We start from the raw sequence: 23,394 nt of genomic DNA on the forward strand, positions 1-23,394 counted from the left end.
CGTGTGTGTGTGCGGATGTGTGTGTGTGTGAGGATGTGCGTGTGTGAGAGGATGTGTGTGTGTGAGAGAGGATGTGTGTGTGTGAGAGGATGTGTGTGTGTGAGAGAGAGGATGTGTATGTGTGTGAGGATGTGTGTGTGTGTGTGTGTGTGAGGATGTGCGTGTGTGTGAGAGGATGTGTGTGTGTGTGAGAGGATGTGTGTGTGTGAGAGGATGTGTGTGTGTGAGAGGATGTGTGTGTGTGTGTGTGTGTGAGAGAGGATGTGTGTGTGTGTGTGAGGATGTGTGTGTGTGTGTGAGGATGTGCGTGTGTGTGTGAGGATGTGCGTGTGTGTGAGAGGATGTGTGTGTGCGTGAGAGGATGTGTGTGTGTGTGTGTGAGGATGTGTGTGTGTGAGAGGATGTGTGTGTGTGTGTGAGGATGTGTGTGTGTGAGAGGATGTGTGTGTGAGAGGATGTGTGTGTGTGAGGATGTGTGTGTGTGAGGATGTGTGTGTGTGTGTGAGGATGTGTGCGTGTGTGTGAGAGGATGTGTGTGTGTGTGAGAGGATGTGTGTGTGTGAGGATGTGTGTGTGTGTGAGAGGATGTGTGTGTGTGTGTGAGGATGTGTGTGTGTGAGAGGATGTGTGTGTGTGTGAGGATGTGTGTGTGTGTGTGTGTGAGAGGGTGTGTGTGTGTGTGTGTGTGTGTGTGTGTGTGTGTGTGTGTGTGAGAGGATTTGTGTGTGTGTGTGAGGATGTGTGTGTGTGTGTGAGGATGTGTGTGTGTGTGAGGATGTGTGTGTGTGTGTGAAGATGTGTGTGTGTTCCAAGGTGTATCGTAACCCCCCCCTTCTTCCCCCCAGGGTACAGATTACCGCCTGTGTAAGAGTGAGCCAGAACTGACCACGGTGAAGGAGGAGGCAGGAGAGAACACGGGAGAGGACAGGAGAAACTCTAACCCTCCCACCGAGAGACAGGCCCCAGCCTCTAACGACCTCAGCCTCACAGCCTCTAAAGGTACTGACCTCACAGCATCTAATGACCCCAGCCTCACAGCCTCTAAAGGATCATGTATGTGAGGGTGTGTAGTGTTCAAGTATGAACTGTGTGCTGCCCCCAGCAGGACCCCCCCTCCACCCCGTGGGTGTGGTGCCCCCCAGGACGAGGTCCCCCCCGTCCCCCCCACAGGACCTTGTCTCCTCCTACGTCACTCTGAGGAAGAAGCCTGAAACTCATCACGCCAACGTGAGTCATAAAACCCCCCCTCTCTCCAACACCCCAGACCCCCTCATCTGAGTGATGCTAGCTAGCCCTGGTGCAGTGAGTGATGCTAGCTAGCCCTGGTGCAGTGAGTGATGCTAGATAGCCCTGGTGCAGTGAGTGATGCTAGATAGCCCTGGTGCAGTGAGGGATGCTAGCTAGTAGTGGTGACCTGGTGCAGTGAGTGATGCTAGCTAGCCCTGGTGCAGTGAGGGATGCTAGCTAGCCCTGGTGCAGTGAGTGATTCTAGCTAGCCCTGGTGTAGTGAGTGATGCTAGCTAGCCCTGGTGCAGTGAGTGATGCTAGCTAGCCCTGGTGCAGTGAGTGATGCTAGCTAGCCCTGGTGCAGTGAGGGATGCTAGCTAGTAGTGGTGACCTGGTGCAGTGAGTGATGCTAGCTAGCCCTGGTGCAGTGAGTGATGCTAGCTAGCCCTGGTGCAGTGAGGGATGCTAGCTAGTAGTGGTGACCTGGTGCAGTGAGTGATGCTAGCTATCCCTGGTGCAGTGAGGGATACTAGCTAGTAGTGGTGACCTGGTGCTCTACCTGGTGTGTGTAGGGGCACCCTAACCCGCGCAGCGTGGTGGAGCAGGCGAGCGCAGGAGAGAGGGAGAGAGAGAGTGGTAGGGCACGAATGAGCGTTGAGGAGCAACTGGAGCGCATCAGGAGACACCAGCAGGCCACAATGAGAGACAAGAGGAGAGACCCCTCCCCCCCTCCCCCCTCTACCTCGACACAGGTACTCCCCCCTCCACCTCAACGTGTGTGTGTGCAGGCTGGGTGTGTTGAGGAGTGTGTGTGTGCAGGCTGGGTGTGTTGAGGAGTGTGTGTGTGTGCAGGCTGCTGGGTGTGTTGAGGAGTGTGTGTGTGTGCAGGCTGGGTGTGTTGAGGAGTGTGTGTGTGTGCAGGCTGGGTGTTTTGAGGAGTGTGTGTGTGTGCATGCTGGGTGTGTTGAGGAGTGTGTGTGTGCAGGCTGGGTGTGTTGAGGAGTGTGTGTGTGTGCAGGCTGGGTGTTTTGAGGAGTGTGTGTGTGTGCATGCTGGGTGTGTTGAGGAGTGTGTGTGTGCAGGCTGGGTGTGTTGAGGAGTGTGTGTGTCTCGGTCTTTAGGATCTGGACGCTGCTCTGAGGGAGCTGGAAAAGATCAGAGACCAGGCCAGCCTGGACCTCTCCACCCTGGACCAGGGTCCTGGGGCCGGGGCTGGGGCCGGGGCTGGGGCTGGGGCTGGGGCAGGGGAGATGGAGGTAGAGGAGGAAGAGCAGACTGAAGAGTGGAAGCTGCCATGTGGGGAGGAGGTCCAGTCTGAAGCCACTGAGAGCTTTATGTCCCACTCAGAGGTACAAACACACACACACACACGCACTCACACACACACACACACACACACTCACACACACACACACACACTCACTCGCTTACACACACACACACACACACACTCACTCACACACACACTCTCACACACACACACTCACTCACTCACTCACTCACACTCGTTGATAGGTATATATACCAAATATCAAATAAGGATCAGCAGGTGTTGCCATCCCATAGTTAACACATCTTCCATGAACATACTAGCTACCTAGCCATGAACAAACTGTCTAGGCTTTTCATAATAATACAAAAATAAAAACATAAAATGTGGAGTTGGGGGTTATCTGAGGGATTTAACCCAGGATCAGCCACCCTGGCCTGCACAGCCAGCCAACATCAACCCCTGAGATTCACTGACCTCCGGCACTATATGTTCTGAGATTAACAAATGTGTGTGTGTGGTGTGTGTGTGGTGTGTGTGTGTGGTGTGTGTGTGTTGTAGCAGACAGCGCCGCCCCGGGATGTGGAAATCCTCAGGCCTCAAACAGATCTCCAAAACTCTGCACACACCTCGACCAGGTAGGCTACACACACACCTCGACCAGGTAGGCTACACACACACACACTCCTACCAGGTAGGCTACACACACACACCCCTACCAGGTAGGCTACACACACACACCTCGACCAGGTAGGCTACACACACACACACACACCCCTACCAGGTAGGCTACACACACACACACACCTCGACCAGGTAGGCTACACACACGCACACACCCCTACCAGGTAGACTACACAAACACACACCTCGACCAGGTAGGCTACACACACACACACATTTCGACCAGGTAGGCTACACAAACACACACCTCGACCAGGTAGGCTACACACACACACACCTCGACCAGGTAGGCTACACACACACACACCTCGACCAGGTAGGCTACACACACACACACCCCTACCAGGTAGGCTACACACACACACCTCGACCAGATAGGCTACACAAACACACACACCCCTACCAGGTAGGCTACACAAACACACACCTCGACCAGATAGGCTACACAAACACACACACCCCTACCAGGTAGGCTACAAACACACACCTCGACCAGGTAGGCTACACAAACACACACCTCGACCAGGTAGGCTACACACACACACACACACCCCTACCAGGTAGGCTACACACACACACCTCGACCAGGTAGGCTACACACACACCTCGACCAGGTAGGCTACACTCACACACACCCCTACCAGGTAGGCTACACACACACACACCTCGACCAGATAGGCTACACAAACACACACCTCGACCAGGTAGGCTACACACACACCTCGACCAGGTAGGCTACACGCACACACACCTCGACCAGGTAGGCTACACACACACACACCTCGACCAGGTAGGCTACACACACACCTCGACCAGGTAGGCTACACGCACACACACCTCGACCAGGTAGGCTACACACACACACACCTCGACCAGGTAGGCTACACACACACCTTGACCAGGTAGGCTACACGCACACTTCAGGAGAGGTCAGGACCTGGTTTGGTCCTCTCTGTTCCAGACAACCTTCTCTCTGTTCCAGACAACCTTCTGCAAATGAGGTCCTAGAGGAGAAACAGGAGGAGGTGGAGGAGGAAGAGGAGGAGAAACAGGAGGAGGTGGAGGAGGAAGAGGAGGAGAAACAGGAGGAGGTGGAGGAGGAAGAGGAAGAGAAACAGGAGGAGGTGGAGGAGGAGAACATTACAGTCTCTTATGACGACAGCAAACACAACAATAACATCCTGGTGTCTGGTGAGAGAACACACCTCACACACCACACACACACCACACACCTCACACACACACCTCACACCTCTCACACACCACACACACACCTCACACACACCACACACACCACACACCTCACACACACACCTCACACACACCACACACACACACCTCAGACCCAGTCTAACGCACACAGCTCAATGACATTGTGAAATATGTAGAACCTAGCAGGCATCATTAAACCATGCTGCACTTAAATAAACTTAATAGGGGAATACCACCTGAGTGTTAATGATTGTATGTGTGTGTGTCCAGTGAAAGGCCAGCCCCCCTCCTCCAGTCCCACACAGCTCCCAGATGGGTCACACTTCATGTGTGTTTAGACGGTGAGACGTCCACATCATTTAGCAGATGTCTCTATCTAAAGCAGCAAACACCTAAACTGCAGATAGAGTAAAGCTGTGAATCTACCCCCACAGAGTGTTGACCTTGCTGACCAATGAGATGGGACTTTGGCAACAACATCCAAGATGGCTCTCACAGAACCAAGATGGCGTCTACTCTCTGGGCTCCGTGTTTACACTCCTACAGAGTGACAACACATGCCTATATATCGTATACCATATTATACCAGACCATAGACCAAACCAGACTGAGAGACAGACAGAGAGACAGACAGACATGCAGACAGACAACATATTTTTACTGTGATGCCAATATCTTACCCACACAGATATTACTAGTATTGATCATTGACAAGATATAGAAAATGAATTATTATTATTGTTATTATTATTACTACTACTGCACCTGTTATTACAGGGTTATTGTTTCCAGTTGGTGTGTATATGTTAGGTGTTTGAAGCACTGAGGAGGACTGTACAGGGTTAGGGTTATAAGCATTTAGAGGCTCCTCTCCACACATGCAGCGCTCCAGCCTCTCCCATGCAGCGCTCCAGCCTCTCCCATGCAGCACCCCAGGGTCTCCCATGCAGCACCCCAGGCTCTCCCATGCAGCACCCCAGGGTCTCCCATGCAGCACCCCAGGCTCTCCCATGCAGCACCCCAGGGTCTCCCATGCAGCGCTCCAGCCTCTCCCATGCAGCACTCCAGCCTCTCCCATGCAGCGCTCCAGCCTCTCCCATGCAGCGCTCCAGCCTCTCCCATGCAGCGCTCCAGCCTCTCCCATGCAGCACCCCAGGGTCTCCCATGCAGCACTCCAGCCTCTCCCATGCAGCGCTCCAGCCTCTCCCATGCAGCGCTCCAGCCTCTCCCATGCAGCACCCCAGGGTCTCCCATGCAGCACTCCAGCCTCTCCCATGCAGCGCTCCAGCCTCCCATTCAGCGCTCCAGCCTCTCCCATGCAGCGCTCCAGCCTCTCCCATGCAGCGCTCCAGCCTCTCCCATGCAGCGCTCCAGCCTCTCCCATGCAGCACCCCAGCCTCTCCCATGCAGCACCCCAGGCTCTCCCATGCAGCACCCCAGGGTCTCCCATGCAGCGCTCCAGCCTCTCCCATTCAGCACTCCAGCCTCTCCCATGGCAGCGCTCTAGCCTCTCCCATGCAGCACTCCAGCCTCTCCCATGCAGCACCCCAGGGTCTCCCATGCAGCGCTCCAGCCTCTCCCATGCAGCGCTCCAGCCTCTCCCATGCAGCACTCCAGCCTCTCCCATGCAGCGCTCCAGCCTCTCCCATTCAGCACTCCAGCCTCTCCCATGCAGCGCTCCAGCCTCTCCCATGGCAGCGCTCCAGCCTCTCCCATGCAGCGCTCCAGCCTCTCCCATGCAGCACTCCAGCCTCTCCCATGCAGCGCTCCAGCCTCTCCCATTCAGCACTCCAGCCTCTCCCATGCAGCGCTCCAGCCTCTCCCATGGCAGCGCTCCAGCCTCTCCCATGCAGCACTCCAACCTCTCCCATGCAGCACTCCAGCCTCTCCACACATGCAGCGCTCCAGCCTCTCCCATGCAGAACTCCAGCCTCTCCACACATGCAGCGCACTCCGTGTGGTGACACTCTAGTGACTATCGGTGCTTCCTGCAGCTGAGGGCAGAACTTGAACCCTTTTCTATATTTTCACATATTCGCACCTCGCTGTTCCTTCACAGTTTGTAAGCTATCATCGAACATATTTTTTAATATTCCTGATATTATAAAGAAGTATTCCGTGGGCTGGTGCTTCCAGTAGGTGCCACTCGTTGCTTAAGGAGAGTTTTATATTTGAGTAAGACTGGGTTTATTTATCTGATGGTCAGTGACAGGGAGTATTCCAGTGGAGTGCTCTACTGCTAGTTAACGTATAGACGGACGTGTATGAAACGTAGGGTTGTGTTTTGTTCTGTCTAGTTTGAAGTTGTTGATCAGACTGCAGACTAGAATATAAAAAGCAATAAGATGGATTTTTGTTACACCAGGACTTAGAAACATGTACAAATTGTAAAAAAAAGTTTGTTGTGTAAATGATGTACACCATAGCCTGACAAGAGCTGATATTATAACATTATAAAAGTTATTAGAGTCAATATGCAAATGTTCCTATCATCTGTTTTATATCATGAGAAATAAATTAAATGTTGAAGTTCTTTATCCATTGTGTATTGAAAATGTGTCATGATGACAAAATACATACACACATCCCTTCTAAAGCACTAGGCTGAACAAGGTAAATTCCAGCTATTGTCACTGCACTGTAGAGATGGTTCTTTACACCGTGTTGCAGTAAAATAGTTTTGTTTTTTGTTTAATTTACAAAAGTAGAAATATGTTTCATATGTCAAAAGGTTCATCTTAACACGGTGATCAATACTATCACCGGACAATCCTCTCCAGTCGCCCAACCAACACGCTCTTTCTCTACCGTGTTTAAAATCAAATCTAAATGAGGAACGAGTTGATTGTTTTTAAATAATCTTATAGTGAATGCCTGCTGTGAAAAAAGGCCAGGCTTGGCGCCACTTCCGTCGGAATAAATAGTGCTTTTTCAGCATTCTGGATCAGTTTTCTGTTTGTTAGACCACGTGGAGAGGCGACAATGCGGACAGTCACGTCACGTTTCTCCTCCCCTTTCGTTCTCCCAGCCCGGTGGTGAGTGGTAGGCAGAGAGAGAGAGAGAGAGAGAGGAGAGAGAGGGGGGACGAACCACATTAACAACTTCTCTAAACAGCTACATTTGGTGCTAAAATTATGGCTGCGGCAACAACCGACGGAACCGATCAAGATAGTCCATATACTGGTGACCATAACGGTACCGGGGACACCGGGGAAGACGGTGAGAAGACACGGGGCCTCCCAGATTCGAAACAGGAACCGGGTGACAACGAGAATGGTTTAGAAATGGACGTTAACGACGGACACGGCGGCGGAGAGGAGCACGAGAAACCGTCTCCAGATTCCTATGCCTCTAAAGAAACGGTTTTGAGAAACGGAGAACGGGAAATGGGCTGTGAACTCTCTGTACCGGGGAACAGTCCCGAGCATGAGCGTCCACCGAGCAGCTCTGATCCCGTGGAGAGCTCGAGGGGGCTGAAAGAAGAACAAAGAGAGGAGAGCGTGCCCTCGCCTCCCTCGAGCGTGCCCTCGCCTCCCAGCGACCTGAAGACTAGAGACGATTGTACCGAGAAAAGCGATCACGGAATCAAGAGACGGGCAAGTTTGGAGATCTCGTCCTCGGATGGGGAACCACTGAGCCGAATGGATTCCGAGGACAGGTCGGTGGATTATTGATAAACCTAGAGAACGGTCAGCGGTTAGACCCCCCGCGGGAGGTTGCTTATGTTTACATTACGTTTAATTTTCCTTTTTCCAGTAGGATATCCCTTAATCGTCTCTAAATTACAACCTAAGTGTGGTTGCGAGCTTTCCAGTTCCGCGCAAGCAGCATGTATTGGTTTCCAGCGTCTTGATAAGAGTTTGTTCCGTTACAAAGCATCTGCACCCGGAGATCAGCGGTGCGCTCGAGGTCTTTTGTTGTTCCGTAGAGATTTGACAAAAGTAGGGAATGGAAAACTCCCGGTGTCCTGAAGTCGGTAGCTGCTATTCAGTGTGAAGTCTCAGTCTGTAGTCACGTTAAGGAAGAAGAAGCCAGTTTCCCAGAAGGCAACAGCACAGTCATCAGCGTGTCTGCTCAATTGAAGATTACATCCGTTCACACACATGCACGCATACACACACTAACAGGTAGTGCCTTTGTGGTCAGCTACGTGTTGGAAATGGATTGGGGAGTCGAAACATGCTAAAATTCTTACACACACACACTCATAAATTGTCACATTGTGAGTCATACACAATGTGACAGATCAGATAGGAGGCTTCTGTGTGGCTGTCTGTCACCCCATCAGCACCTACACCCCCCCACCGACACGAGGAGGGAGGGATAGAGGAGGGAGGGGGGAGGGGTAGAGGAGGGAGTGGTAGAGCAGCTGCAGGGTTTCAATGTAACTGTTGTTCCCCTTCTGGCACCCAGCACCGAAGCAGCTGGAGACCTGAGGTGTGTGTGTGTTGGTGAGAGTGTGTGTGTGTTTAAGCAGACTAACACCCCCCCCCCCCCCCCCCCCCCCCTCAGTATCAGCAGCCCCCTGGTGGACCAGGAGAGCACCCTGTCCAGCGGGCGCTCCACCCCGGCCATGATGCACGGTGGAGCGGGGATATCTGGGGGCAGCAAGGGCTACGCCTGCCTCTGGGACGGCTGCTTGCAGGGCTTCCTCTCCAGCCCCGACCTGGCGGAGCACCTGAGGGCGGAGCACCTGAGGGCTGCCCACGGACACACCCAGACAGGAGGGGTCAGTTCTGATCCTGGCTCTCCTCCTCTCCCTCTCCTCCTCTCCCTCTCCTCCTCTCTCCTTTTCCCCAGTGCTCTCCTCCTTTCTCTCCTTATTTCTCCTCCCTCCCTCCCTCCCTCTCTCTCTCTCTCTCTCTCTCTCTCTCCTTTCTATCCTTTCTCTTTCACCTCACACAGACCCACACTGAGCAGTGTGTTTAACCTAGGTGTGTGTGTGTGTGTGTGCTACAGGTGTTTGTGTGTCTGTGGAAGGGCTGTAAGGTGTTCAACACGCCATCCACCAGTCAGAGCTGGCTCCAGAGACACATGCTGTCACACAGCGGAGACAAGCCCTTCAAGGTGACCCCCCACATCTCTCTCTCTCTCTCTCTCTCTCTCTCTCTCTCTCTCTCTCTCTCTCTCTCTCTCTCTTTGTCTCTCTCTCTCAGGTTCATGAGTAGCACACTCTCACACGTTCCTACAAAAATAAGTTTGAAGAAGTTGTGTTTAATACACAGTGTGTGTTTAATACACAGTGTGTGTGTGTGCGCAGTGTGTGTTTAATACACAGTGTGTGTGTGTGCGCAGTGTGTGGTGGGGGGCTGCAGTGCCACCTTTGCCTCCCAGGGGGGGCTAGCGCGCCATGTGCCCACTCACTTCAGCGCCCAGAGTTCCAAGCTGGCCAATCAGAGCAGGGGGAAGGAGGAATCTCCCTCAAAGGCGGGGCTTAACAAGAGGAGGAAGCTGAAGAACAAACGGAGGAGGTCCTTACGTATGTAGACACACACGCACACACTAAACGCACGCACACACACACTATACACACACGCACACACTATACACATGCACACACACTATACACATGCACACACACTATACACATGCACACACGCACACACTATACGCACGCACACACACACTATACACACGCACACACTATACACACACGCACACACTATACGCACACACGCACACACTATACACATGCACACACACACACACTACACATGCACACACACACACTATACGCACGCACACACACTATACACATGCACACACACACACACTATACACATGCACACACACATACTTCACATGCACACGCACACACTGCACACACACACACTATACACATGCGCACACACACACACTACACATGCACACACACACTATACGCATGCACACACACACACTATACACATGCACACACACACACTACACATGCACACGCACGCACACACACTATACGCACGCACACACACTATACGCATGCACACACACACACACTATACACATGCACACACACACACTACACATGCACACACACTATACGCACGCACACACACACAAAGACACACACACAGACGCACAAACACACACATACTATACACATACACACACACACACATCTGATTGGCTTCCCTCTGACATGTGACCCTGGTTGACCTGTGACCCTGGTTGACCTCTGACCTCCTCTCTCACCCCAGTCTGCTCTCTCGCTCCAGCGCGCCCGCACGACTTCTTCGACGCCATGACGATGGACGCCATCCGGCACCGCGCCATCTGCCTGAACCTGGCCACACACATCGAGAGCCAGGGACACGGACACAGCGTGGTGTTCCACAGCACGGTACACACACACACACACACACACACACACACACACACTCAGACACATACTCTCTCTCTCTCACACACTCATACACACTCCTGCTCCAGCAGACTTTCATCCCTCTCTCCTCCTCCCTCATCCCTCTCTCATCCCTTATCCCTCTCTCATCCCTCTCTCCTCTCCTCCCTCATCCTTCTCTCCTCCTCCCTCATCCTTCTCTCCTCTCCTCATCCCTCTCTCCTCCCTCATCCCTCTCTCCTCCCTCATCCTTCTCTCCTCTCCTCCTCCCTCATCCTTCTCTCCTCTCCTCATCCCTCTCTCCTCCCTTATCCCTCTCTTCTCTCCTCCCTCTCTTCTCTCCTCCTCCCTCATCCCTCTCTCCTCTCCTCTTTCATCCCTCTCTCCTCTCATCCCTCTCTCCTCCCTCATCCTTCTCTCCTCCTCCCTCATCCCTCTCCTCTCCTCCCTCATCCCTCTCTTCTCCTTCTCATCCCTCTCTCCTCCTCCTCATCCCTCTCCTCATCCCTCCTCCCTCTCTCCTCTCCTCCTCCCTCTCTCCTCTCTTCATCCCTCACCCCTTTCTCCTCATCCCTCTCTCCTCTCCTCATCCCTCTCCCCGTGCAGGTGATAGCCAGGAGGAAGGAGGACAGTGGGAAGGTGAAGGTTCTGCTGCACTGGACACCTGAGGACATGTGAGAAACCCTCTCCATCATCCTCCTCCTCCACCCTCTCCCCTCCTCCTCCACCCTCTCCCCTCCTCTCCTCCTCCACCCTCTCCCCTCCTCCTCCCTCTCCCCTCCTCCTCCACCCTCTCTTCTCCCCTCCTCCTCCACCCTCTCTTCTCCCCTCCTCTCCTCTCCTCCTCCACCCTCTCCCCTCCCCTCCTCCGCCACCCTCTCTTCTCCCCTCCTCCTCCACCCTCTCCCCTCCTCCGCCACCTTCTCTTCTCCCCTCCCCTCCTCCTCCACCCTCTCTTCTCCCCTCCTCCGCCACCCTCTCTTCTCCCCTCCTCTCCTCCTACACCCTCTCTTCTCCCCTCCCCTCCTCCTCCACCCTCTCTTCTCCCCTCCCCTCCTCCTCCACCCTCTCTTCTCCCCTCCCCTCCTCCTCCACCCTCTCCCCTCCTCCACCCTCTCTTCTCCTCCTCCACCCTCTCCTCTCCCCTCCTCCACCCTCTCTTCTCCCCTCCTCTCCTCCTCCACCCTCTCTTCTCCTCTCCTCTCCTCCACCCTCTCCTCTCTCCTCCTCCCCTCTCCTCCAGCTCTCTTCCTCCACCTCTCCTCTCTGCAGGCTTGTTTAGTGTTGAAGTTGTATGTCCTTGTCCTCATATGGTGTGTCTACCTGCCCCCCCCAGCCTGGCTGATGTGTGGGTGAGTGAGAGCGAGCGGCCCCAGCAGAAGACCAAGGTGGTCCACCTGTCCCAGCTGCCCCCAGACACAGCTGTGCAGCTAGCCCCCAGCATCTACAGGTATGCAGCTAGCCCCCAGCATCTACAGGTATGCAGCTAGCCCCCAGCATTTACAGGTATGCAGCTAGCCCCCAGCATCTAAAGGTATACAGCTAGCCCCCAGCATCTAAAGTTATGCAGCTAGCCCCCAGCATCTACAGGTATGCAGCTAGCCCCCAGCATCTAAAGTTATGCAGCTAGCCCCCAGCATCTACAGGTATGCAGCTAGCCCCCAGCATCTACAGGTATGCAGCTAGCCCCCAGCATCTACAGGTATGCAGCTAGCCCCCAGCATCTACAGGTAACCCTGGGAGGCAGCCACTGGGTGTGTGTGTTAGTGTGTGTATCAGAATCAGAATGGGATATATTCGCCATGAAAGTTTGCACAGACAAGGAATTTGCTTTGGCAGGAAGGTGCATACAATAAACATATACCTAAAATTTAAATATGTGGACTAACTATACTAAGGGTACATAAACTAGCAGTACTAAGTGGGATTAGAATAGAATTAAGTATACAATAAAATAAAATATAAATTGCCGTAAATTACAATATAAAAATACAAAAATACAAATATTACAAAAAATACAAATGTACAAGATACCATGTTGTAATGTGTTTTAAGAAAGAAGTCATTAGAGTCAGTGTGGTCCCTTGGCCTTGTTGAAGAGGCCAACAGCGGAAGGGAAGAAACTGTTTTTGTGGCGTGAGGTATTGGTCCTGATGGACCGCAGCCTTCTGCCGGAGGGGAGTGACTGAAACAGGGAGTGTCCAGGATGGGAAGAGTCGGCCACAATCTTCCTCGCTCGCCTCAGGGTCCTCGAGGTGTTCAGGTCCTCGAGGGTAGGCAGATTGCAGCCAATCACCTTCTCAGCAGTACGGATGATACGCTGCAGTCTGCTCTTGTCCTTGGCAGTGGCAGCAGCGTACCAGACGGTGATGGAGGAGGTGAGGATGGACTCAATGATGGCTGAGTAGAAGTGCACCATCATTGTCTTTGGCAGGTTGAACTTCTTCAGCTGCCGAAGGAAGTACATCCTCTGTTGTGCTTTCTTGATGAGGGAGCTGATGTTCAGTTCCCACTTGAGGTCCTGGGAGAGGATAGTGCCCAGGAAGCGGAAGGACTCCACAGTGTTGACTGGGGAGTCACACAGGGTGATGGGGGTGAGTGGGGCTGTGTTCCTCCTGAAGTCCACAACCATCTCCACTGTCTTAAGAGCATTGAGCTCTAAGTTGTTCTGGCTGCACCAGGTCACCAGGTTGGCCGCTTCCCACCTATAATCAGACTCGTCTCCACCAGAGATGAGCCCAATAAGGGTGGTGTCGTCCGCAAACTTCAGGAGTTTGACGGACGGATGACTGGAGGTGCAACTGTTGGTGTACAGGGAGAAGAGCAGTGGAGAAAGGACGCAGCCCTAAGGTGATCCGGTGCTGATGGACCGGGAGTCAGAGACTTGTGGTCCCCGCACTGCTTCCTGTCAGACAGGAAGTCTGTGATCCACCTGCAGGTGGAATCAGGCACGTTCAGCTGGGAGAGCTTGTCCTGAAGCAGGGCGGGGATGATGGTATTGAAGGCAGAGCTGAAGTCCACAAACAGGATCCTGGCATAGGATGTTGGGGAGTCCAGGTGCTGTAGGGTGAAGTGGATCGTCCACAGACCTGTTGGCTCTGTAGGCAAACTGCAGGGGGTCCAGTAGAGGGTCAGTGATGGATTTAAGGTGTGCCAGCACCAGGCGCTCGAAAGACTTCATTACCACAAAGGTCAGGGCGACGGGTCTGTAGTCATTATGTCCTGTTGGCCGTGGCTTTTTGTGCACAGGGATGATGGTGGAGGACTTGAGACAGGCTGGCACATGGCATGTCTCAAGGGAGGTGTTAAAGATGTAGGTAAACACCGGAGACAGCTGGTCAGCGCAGTGCTTGAGGGTGGCTGGAGAGACAGAGTCCGGCCCAGCTGCTTTGCGGGGATTCTGCCTCTTGAAAAGTCTGTTATGGGCTGGACAAAAAGGGAGGACAAATATGGTCAAAAATCTTAAAATCCAATCCAAAACACGCCCGTAGAGGGGACTCTGATGAGCAGACCAGACCAAGTTTGGGGCATGTAGGGCCTTTCTAGGCAGAGTTATGGGCTGGACAAAAAGGGAGGACAAATATGGTAAAAAATCTTAAAATCCCATCCAAAACACGCCCGTAGAGGGGACTCTGATGAGCAGACCAGACCAAGTTCGGGGCATGTAGGGCCTTTCTAGGCAGAGTTATGGGCCGGACAAAAAGGGAAGACAAATATGGTCAATTTTTTCTAAAATCCAATCCAAAACACGCCCGTAGAGGGGACTCTGATGAGTAGACCAGACCAAGTTTGGGGCATGTAGGGCGTTTCTAGGCAGAGTTATGGGCCGGACAAAAAGGGAAGACAAATATGGTCAATTATTTTTTAAATCCAATCCAAAACACGCCCGGAGAGGGGACTCTGATGAGCAGACCAGACCAAGTTTGGGGCATGTAGGGCCTTTCTAGGCAGAGTTATGGGCTGGACAAAAAGGGAGGACAAATATGGTAAAAAATCTTAAAATCCAATCCAAAACACGCCCGTAGAGGGGACTCTGATGAGTAGACCAGACCAAGTTTGGGGCATGTAAGGCCTTTCTAGGCAGAGTTATGGGCCGGACAAAAAGGGAAGACAAATATGGTCAATTATTTTTTTAATCTAATCCAAAACACGCCCGTAGAGGGGACTCTGATGAGCAGACCAGACCAAGTTTGGGGCATGTAGGGCCTTTCTAGGCAGAGTTATGGGCTGGACAAAAAGGGAGGACAAATATGGTAAAAAATCTTAAAATGCCATCCAAAACACGCCCGTAGAGGGGACTCTGATGAGCAGACCAGACCAAGTTCGGGGCATGTAGGGCCTTTCTAGGCAGAGTTATGGGCTGGACAAAAAGGGAGGACAAATATGGTAAAAAATCTTAAAATCCAATCCAAAACACGCCCGTAGAGGGGACTCTGATGAGTAGACCAGACCAAGTTTGGGGCATGTAAGGCCTTTCTAGGCAGAGTTATGGGCCGGACAAAAAGGGAAGAAAAATATGGTAAAAAATATCAAAATCCAATCCAAAACACGCCCGTAGAGGGGACTCTGATGAGCAGACCAGACCAAGTTCGGGGCATGTAGGGCCTTTCTAGGCAGAGTTATGGGCTGGACAAAAAGGGAGGACAAATATGGTAAAAAATCTTAAAATCCCATCCAAAACACGCCCGTAGAGGGGACTCTGATGAGCAGACCAGACCAAGTTCGGGGCATGTAGGGCCTTTCTAGGCAGAGTTATGGGCCGGACAAAAAGGGAAGACAAATATGGTCAATTTTTTCTAAAATCCAATCCAAAACACGCCCGTAGAGGGGACTCTGATGAGTAGACCAGACCAAGTTTGGGGCATGTAGGGCGTTTCTAGGCAGAGTTATGGGCCGGACAAAAAGGGAAGACAAATATGGTCAATTATTTTTTAAATCCAATCCAAAACACGCCCGTAGAGGGGACTCTGATGAGCAGACCAGACCAAGTTTGGGGCATGTAGGGCCTTTCTAGGCAGAGTTATGGGCTGGACAAAAAGGGAGGACAAATATGGTAAAAAATCTTAAAATCCAATCCAAAACACGCCCGTAGAGGGGACTCTGATGAGTAGACCAGACCAAGTTTGGGGCATGTAAGGCCTTTCTAGGCAGAGTTATGGGCCGGACAAAAAGGGAAGACAAATATGGTCAATTATTTTTTTAATCTAATCCAAAACACGCCCGTAGAGGGGACTCTGATGAGCAGACCAGACCAAGTTTGGGGCATGTAGGGCCTTTCTAGGCAGAGTTATGGGCTGGACAAAAAGGGAGGACAAATATGGTAAAAAATCTTAGAAATGCCATCCAAAACACGCCCGTAGAGGGGACTCTGATGAGCAGACCAGACCAAGTTCGGGGCATGTAGGGCCTTTCTAGGCAGAGTTATGGGCTGGACAAAAAGGGAGGACAAATATGGTAAAAAATCTTAAAATCCAATCCAAAACACGCCCGTAGAGGGGACTCTGATGAGTAGACCAGACCAAGTTTGGGGCATGTAAGGCCTTTCTAGGCAGAGTTATGGGCCGGACAAAAAGGGAAGAAAAATATGGTAAAAAATATCAAAATCCAATCCAAAACACGCCCGTAGAGGGGACTCTGATGAGCAGACCAGACCAAGTTTGGGGCATGTAGGGCCTTTCTAGGCAGAGTTATGGGCCGGACAAAAAGGGAAGACAAATATGGTCAATTTTTTCTAAAATCCAATCCAAAACACGCCCGTAGAGGGGACTCTGATGAGTAGACCAGACCAAGTTTGGGGCATGTAGGGCCTTTCTAGGCAGAGTTATGGGCCGGACAAAAAGGGAAGACAAATATGGTCAATTTTTTCTAAAATCCAATCCAAAACACGCCCGTAGAGGGGACTCTGATGAGTAGACCAGACCAAGTTTGGGGCATGTAGGGCGTTTCTAGGCAGAGTTATGGGCCGGACAAAAAGGGAAGACAAATATGGTCAATTATTTTTTTAATCCAATCCAAAACACGCCCGTAGAGGGGACTCTGATGAGCAGACCAGACCAAGTTTGGGGCATGTAGGGCCTTTCTAGGCAGAGTTATGGGCCGGACAAAAAGGGAAGACAAATATGGTCAATTATTTTTTTAATCTAATCCAAAACACGCCCGTAGAGGGGACTCTGATGAGCAGACCAGACCAAGTTTGGGGCATGTAGGGCCTTTCTAGGCAGAGTTATGGGCTGGACAAAAAGGGAGGACAAATATGGTAAAAAATCTTAAAATCCAATCCAAAACACGCCCGTAGAGGGGACTCTGATGAGTAGACCAGACCAAGTTTGGGGCATGTAAGGCCTTTCTAGGCAGAGTTATGGGCCGGACAAAAAGGGAAGACAAATATGGTAAAAAATATCAAAATCCAATCCAAAACACGCCCGTAGAGGGGTCTCTGATGAGCAGACCAGACCAAGTTTGGGGCATGTAGGGCCTTTCTAGGCAGAGTTATGGGCTGGACAAAAAGGGAGGACAAATATGGTAAAAAATCTTAAAATCCCATCCAAAACACGCCCGTAGAGGGGACTCTGATGAGCAGACCAGACCAAGTTCGGGGCATGTAGGGCCTTTCTAGGCAGAGTTATGGGCCGGACAAAAAGGGAAGACAAATATGGTCAATTTTTTCTAAAATCCAATCCAAAACACGCCCGTAGAGGGGACTCTGATGAGTAGACCAGACCAAGTTTGGGGCATGTAGGGCGTTTCTAGGCAGAGTTATGGGCCGGACAAAAAGGGAAGACAAATATGGTCAATTATTTTTTAAATCCAATCCAAAACACGCCCGTAGAGGGGACTCTGATGAGCAGACCAGACCAAGTTTGGGGCATATAGGGCCTTTCTAGGCAGAGTTATGGGCTGGACAAAAAGGGAGGACAAATATGGTAAAAAATCTTAAAATCCAATCCAAAACACGCCCGTAGAGGGGACTCTGATGAGTAGACCAGACCAAGTTTGGGGCATGTAAGGCCTTTCTAGGCAGAGTTATGGGCCGGACAAAAAGGGAAGAAAAATATGGTAAAAAATATCAAAATCCAATCCAAAACACGCCCGTAGAGGGGACTCTGATGAGCAGACCAGACCAAGTTTGGGGCATGTAGGGCCTTTCTAGGCAGAGTTATGGGCCGGACAAAAAGGGAAGACAAATATGGTCAATTTTTTCTAAAATCCAATCCAAAACACGCCCGTAGAGGGGACTCTGATGAGTAGACCAGACCAAGTTTGGGGCATGTAGGGCGTTTCTAGGCAGAGTTATGGGCCGGACAAAAAGGGAAGACAAATATGGTCAATTATTTTTTAAATCCAATCCAAAACACGCCCGTAGAGGGGACTCTGATGAGCAGACCAGACCAAGTTTGGGGCATGTAGGGCCTTTCTAGGCAGAGTTATGGGCCGGACAAAAAGGGAAGACAAATATGGTCAATTATTTTTTTAATCTAATCCAAAACACGCCCGTAGAGGGGACTCTGATGAGCAGACCAGACCAAGTTTGGGGCATGTAGGGCCTTTCTAGGCAGAGTTATGGGCTGGACAAAAAGGGAGGACAAATATGGTCCAAATTCTTAAAATCCCATCCAAAACACGCCCGTAGAGGGGACTCTGATGAGCAGACCAGACCAAGTTTGGGGCATGTAGGGCCTTTCTAGGCAGAGTTATGGGCTGGACAAAAAGGGAGGACAAATATGGTCAATTTTTTTTTAAATCCAATTCAGTGTTACATGCCTGAAACTTACTTACTTACTTACTTACAGTAAGAATCATTTGATGCTGGGATATACAGAACAGACAATAAGGGGGGTTCATTTCACGACAGGCTTAATGCACCCCCTACTAACCCTGACTAGGAAAGTGTTACATGCCTGAAACTTACTGTGCTTACTCATACTAGTGCCCTCAGTGTACAGTAAGAATCATTTGATGCTGGGATATACAGAACAGGCAATAGAGGGGGGTGCATTTCACGACAGGCTTGTTGTATTCCTTCTTGCCATGAAATGCACCCCCTGCTAACCCTGACTAGGAAAGTGTCACATGCCTGAAACTTACTGTGCTTACTCATACTAGTGCCCTCAGTGTACAGTCAGAATCATTTGATGCTGGGATATACAGAACAGACAATAGAGGAGGGTGCATTTCACGACAGGCTTGTTGTATTCCTTCTTGCCATGAAATGCACCCCCTGCTAACTCTGACTAGGAAAGTGTCACATGCCTGAAACTTACTGTGGTCACTCATACTAGTGCCCTCAGTGTACAGTAAGAATCATTTGATGCTGGGATATACCTGAACAGACAATAAAGGGGGGTGCATTTAAAAAATATGGTAAAAAATATCAAAATCCAATCCAAAACACGCCCGTAGAGGGGGCTCTGATGAGCAGACCAGACCAAGTTTGGGGCATGTAGGGCCTTTCTAGGCAGAGTTATGGGCTGGACAAAAAGCGAGGACAAATATGGTAAAAAATCTTAAAATCCAATCCAAAACACGCCCGTAGAGGGGACTCTGATGAGTAGACCAGACCAAGTTTGGGGCATGTAAGGCCTTTCTAGGCAGAGTTATGGGCCGGACAAAAAGGGAAGACAAATATGGTCAATTTAAAAAAAATCCAATTCAGTGTTACATGCCTGAAACTTACTTACTTACTTACTTACTTACTTACTTACAGTAAGAATCATTTGATGCTGGGATATACAGAACAGACAATAAGGGGGGTGCATTTCACGACAGGCTTAATGCACCCCCTACTAACCCTGACTAGGAAAGTGTTACATGCCTAAAACTTACTGTGCTTACTCATACTAGTGCCATCAGTGTACAGTAAGAATCATTTGATGCTGGGATATACAGAACAGGCAATAGAGGGGGGTGCATTTCACGACAGGCTTGTTGTATTCCTTCTTGCCATGAAATGCACCCCCTGCTAACCCTGACTAGGAAAGTATCACATGCCTGAAACTTACTGTGCTTACTCATACTAGTGCCCTTAGTGTACAGTCAGAATCATTTGATGCTGGGATATACAGAACAGACAATAGAGACAAATATGGTCAATTATTTTTTAAATCCAATCCAAAACACGCCCGTAGAGGGGACTCTGATGAGCAGACCAGACCAAGTTTGGGGCTTGTAGGGCGTTTCTAGGCAGAGTTATGGGCCGGACAAAAAGGGAAGACAAATATGGTCAATTTTTTTTTTTATCCAATCCAAAACACGCCCGTAGAGGGGACTCTGATGAGTAGACCAGACCAAGTTTGGGGCATGTAGGGCGTTTCTAGGCAGAGTTATGGGCCGGACAAAAAGGGAAGACAAATATGGTCAAATTTTTACAAATCCAATCCAAAACACGCCCGTAGAGGGGACTCTGATGAGCAGACCAGACCAAGTTTGGGGCATGTAGGGCCTTTCTAGGCAGAGTTATCAGAATCAGAATCATAATCAGAAAGGGATTTATTCGCCATGAAAGTTTGCACAGACAAGGAATTTGCTTTGGCAGGAAGGTGCATACAATAAACATATACCTAAAATTTAAATATGTGGACTAACTATACTAAGGGTACATAAACTAGCAGTACTAAGTGGGATAAGAATAGAATTAAATATACAATAAAATATAAGTTGCCGTAAATTACAATACAAAAATACAAATATTACAAAAAATACAAATGTACAAGATACCATGTTGTGGTGCAGTGCAAAAGCAGAGTGTTTTAAGCAAGAAGTCATTTGAGTCAGTGTGGTCCCTTGGCCTTGTTGAAGAGGCCAACAGCGGAAGGGAAGAAACTGTTTTTGTGGCGTGAGGTATTGGTCCTGATAGACCGCAGCCTTCTGCCGGAGGGGAGTGACTGAAACAGGGAGTGACCAGGGTGGGAGGAGTCGGCCACAATCTTCCTCGCTCGCCTCAGGGTCCTCGAGGTGTGCAGGTCCTCGAGGGTAGGCAGATTGCAGCCAATCACCTTCTCAGCAGTACGGATGATACGCTGCAGTCTTCTCTTGTCCTTGGCAGTGGCAGCAGCGTACCAGACGGTGATGGAGGAGGTGAGGATGGACTCAATGATGGCTGAGTAGAAGCTGATGTATGATGTCACAGCCTCTGTGAGCTCATCCAGACTATTGGTAGCAGTCGTGAACATGTCCCAGTCAGTGCAGATCCTCCATAGCTTCACTGGTCCACTGTTTTGATGTCCTCACAGCAGGCTTACAGCGCTTTAGCTTCTGCCTGTATGCAGGAATCAGGTGGACCATGGCGTGGTCAGAGTGACCCAGTGCTGCTCGGGGGACCGCATGGTATGCTTTGCTGATTGTAGAGTAGCAGTGATCCAAGGTGTTTCCTTCTCTGGTAGGGCATTTGATGAATTGTCTATATTTTGGGAGTTCTTGAGTGAGATTGCCTTTGTTAAAGTCGCCTAGCACAAATGAGGGTGTGTTAGTGTGTGTATGAGGGTGTGTTAGTGTGTGTATGAGGGTGTGTTAGTGTGTGTATGAGGGTGTGTGACCTGAGACCAGCTGACCTCCTCTTCCACTTCACAGGATGTTCTTCTAGAGACAAGAAGTGTCACATCCTGCTGCCCTGCCAGGAGAGAACATGAGCTGTCAAGCAACTCAACATTTTCCTTCTGCAATCCTTCACCCCTCCTTCCTTCATCTCTCCTTCCTCCACCCCTCCATCCTTCCAGCCTCTCAGGGTTCATGCCCTCAGGGGGGGTCACATCTCTCCTGGGGGTCAGAGGTCATTAGCCTGTCCACCGGCATCCTGATCTCTACGTAGAGAAAACTGTAAATACCTCTGAAGATTTGTAATATATTTTTATACCTGCAGATTTAAGTGTAGATACGGTTGTATTTTCTCTGCTCTATTGTGTTTTTAATATAGATGTTTTAAAATATTGCAATTGTACATTGTGATAGAATTATAGTTTTTGATGTCACAGTGCCTGTGTACCATCAGATGATGATGATGATGGTGCAGAAGGGTTAGGGTTAGAAGAACGCCAGTCTTCGTGTCTTTCTGTGTGTGTGCAGGAAGTGTCAGTAATAAGGGTCCCAGAGCTGAGTGTGTGTTCTAGACCAGCATGTTGTAACAGAAGATGGACTGTACTGCAGAGGTGTGTGTGGATGTGTGTGTGTGTGTGTGTGTGTACCGGTTTATTAACATTAACTTGACTTTTTAATAAAACAGAAAACAGTGTTGAAGATAATGGTGGTTGTGTCTGTCTCAGGTGCTGAAGCCTTACTGCAGAGGACAGGGTTTGAATCTGGCCTGGGCGTTTGGTGCATGTCTTCCCCTCTCCCTCCCCTGGCTCCCCCTGTCCTCCCCTGTCTCCCCTCTCCTCCCCTGTCTCTCCTCCCCTGTCTCCCCCTCTCCTCCCCTCTTCTCCCCTGTCTCCCCTCTCCTCCCCTGTCTCCCCCTCTCCTCCCCTGTCTCTCCTCCCCTGTCTCCCCCTCTCCTCCCCTGTCTCCCCTCTCCTCCCCTGTCTCCCCTCTCCTCCCCTGTCTCTCCTCCCCTGTCTCCCCTCTTCTCCCCTGTCGTCCATGATAATGCTGCAGAGAGCACCCGATGATCCACAGATCTGGGGTTTCCGCCTGGCCAGACTGCCTCCAACAAGCCCAGACACAAGCTCATCATCTCTCCTCTCCTAGGTTGGGCTGGGCTTGGTGTGTGTATATTTGTGTCTACCTGTATGTGGTGTGAAGAGTTTACAGCTTAATGACCACAGGTGATGAAGTGTTGTGACCCTCTCAGCATAATGCTGCTGGATGAGAGGGGGGAGGCTTGTTGTGGGGGTGGGGGGGTGTTGTCATGATGATAACCATGTCCATGTTCTATTGATCCTCAACATTCTGAAGTGGTATTTACATTCCCCCCTGCAGGAACAAAAAGCTTCGACACAACAACCTTAATGCCTTCCTGACCTCTTTGCTATCCTGCAAAATATCCTACGGGATTTAAGGTCTTGTCCTGTATTATTATTTAAAAATCCATCCTTGGCTGATTTGAGTTCATGTCAGCTTAAACAGCCAACACAGAAACAGCTAAATGTCAGAGAGATATGCACACATACACACACAAACACACACTGCTGTAGATCCCTGATGCATGGGTATAAGGAGGGTCAGGTGGTGTTGTCCAGTGTGTTTGGCAGGGACAGATCAGAGTGAATAATCAGCCACGCTTCAGCAGGCAGAACACCCTGAAGAGCTCCAGGGTGTTCTGCCTGCTGGGTCAGACACAATACTGAGTCTTCACAGGTCTAACCTCCACAGTCTCAGACACAATACTGAGTCTTCACAGGTCTAAACCTCCACAGTCTCAGACACAATACTGAGTCTTCACAGGTCTAAACCTCCACAGTCTCAGACACAATACTGAGTCTTCACAGGTCTAATGATGAGGAGCGCTGGGAGGAAGAGGAGAGATGAGGAGCGCTGGGAGGAAGAGGAGAGATGAGGAGCGCTGGGAGGAAGGGGAGAGATGAGGAGCGCTGGCCTAGTTGTGTGAAACGACAGGAGTTGCTTCTCTGGTCCACTGGCTGATAATCACACAGCGCTCTAGCTGTTGCAAAATAGGAAGGAATTCCGAACGTTTTAAGCGCCTGTTTTGTCCGAATATTTACATCCCAAGCCCTCT

At 50.6% G+C, this 23,394-nt stretch overlaps 2 protein-coding genes across 4 annotated transcripts in view; both read left to right on the plus strand.

Annotated features, from left to right (window-relative positions):
- The window catches only part of LOC136960429 (pleckstrin homology domain-containing family A member 5-like), a 39,899-nt gene extending 34,190 nt beyond the window's left edge, over positions 1-5,709 (plus strand). The window contains 8 exon segments of the mRNA XM_067254926.1: positions 846-999; positions 1,103-1,227; positions 1,800-1,979; positions 2,349-2,576; positions 3,059-3,135; positions 4,164-4,372; positions 4,664-4,734; positions 4,828-5,709. Of these exon segments, the coding sequence (XP_067111027.1) occupies positions 846-999; positions 1,103-1,227; positions 1,800-1,979; positions 2,349-2,576; positions 3,059-3,135; positions 4,164-4,372; positions 4,664-4,731 (1,041 nt within the window). The 3' untranslated portion in view covers positions 4,732-4,734; positions 4,828-5,709.
- A 1,748-nt stretch (positions 5,710-7,457) lies between these two features.
- Positions 7,458-21,964, plus strand: LOC136960167 (zinc finger protein AEBP2-like). 3 transcript variants are annotated; one of them, XM_067254531.1, is made up of 8 exons: positions 7,458-8,051; positions 8,906-9,122; positions 9,353-9,460; positions 9,689-9,872; positions 10,588-10,730; positions 11,337-11,404; positions 12,067-12,180; positions 21,297-21,964. In XM_067254531.1, the coding sequence occupies exons 1-8, from the start codon at positions 7,528-7,530 to the stop codon at positions 21,307-21,309; spliced, it is 1,371 nt and encodes a 456-aa protein (XP_067110632.1). In that variant the 5' UTR covers positions 7,458-7,527; the 3' UTR covers positions 21,310-21,964. The 3 variants fall into 3 exon arrangements, with proteins under 3 accessions (XP_067110632.1, XP_067110634.1, XP_067110635.1); XM_067254533.1 differs by having other exon boundaries at positions 10,606-10,730; XM_067254534.1 differs by lacking the exons at positions 11,337-11,404; positions 21,297-21,964 and having other exon boundaries at positions 12,067-12,176.
- The last annotated feature ends 1,430 nt before the right edge of the window (positions 21,965-23,394 follow it).

This window comes from Osmerus mordax, chromosome 17 (genome assembly GCF_038355195.1).
Source record: "Osmerus mordax isolate fOsmMor3 chromosome 17, fOsmMor3.pri, whole genome shotgun sequence".
In the NCBI taxonomy this organism is placed as follows: Eukaryota; Metazoa; Chordata; class Actinopteri; order Osmeriformes; family Osmeridae; genus Osmerus; species Osmerus mordax.

Excerpts from the sequence above, each read along its gene's own strand:
- LOC136960167 (XM_067254531.1), top strand. The coding sequence starts at position 7,528 with ATGGCTGCGGCAACAACCGACGGAACCGATCAAGATAGTCCATATACT. Across the intron at positions 9,123-9,352 it reads GACACACCCAGACAGGAGGG|GTGTTTGTGTGTCTGTGGAA; the intron begins GTCAGTTCTGAT and ends TGTGTGCTACAG. Across the intron at positions 9,461-9,688 it reads GCGGAGACAAGCCCTTCAAG|TGTGTGGTGGGGGGCTGCAG; the intron begins GTGACCCCCCAC and ends GTGTGTGCGCAG.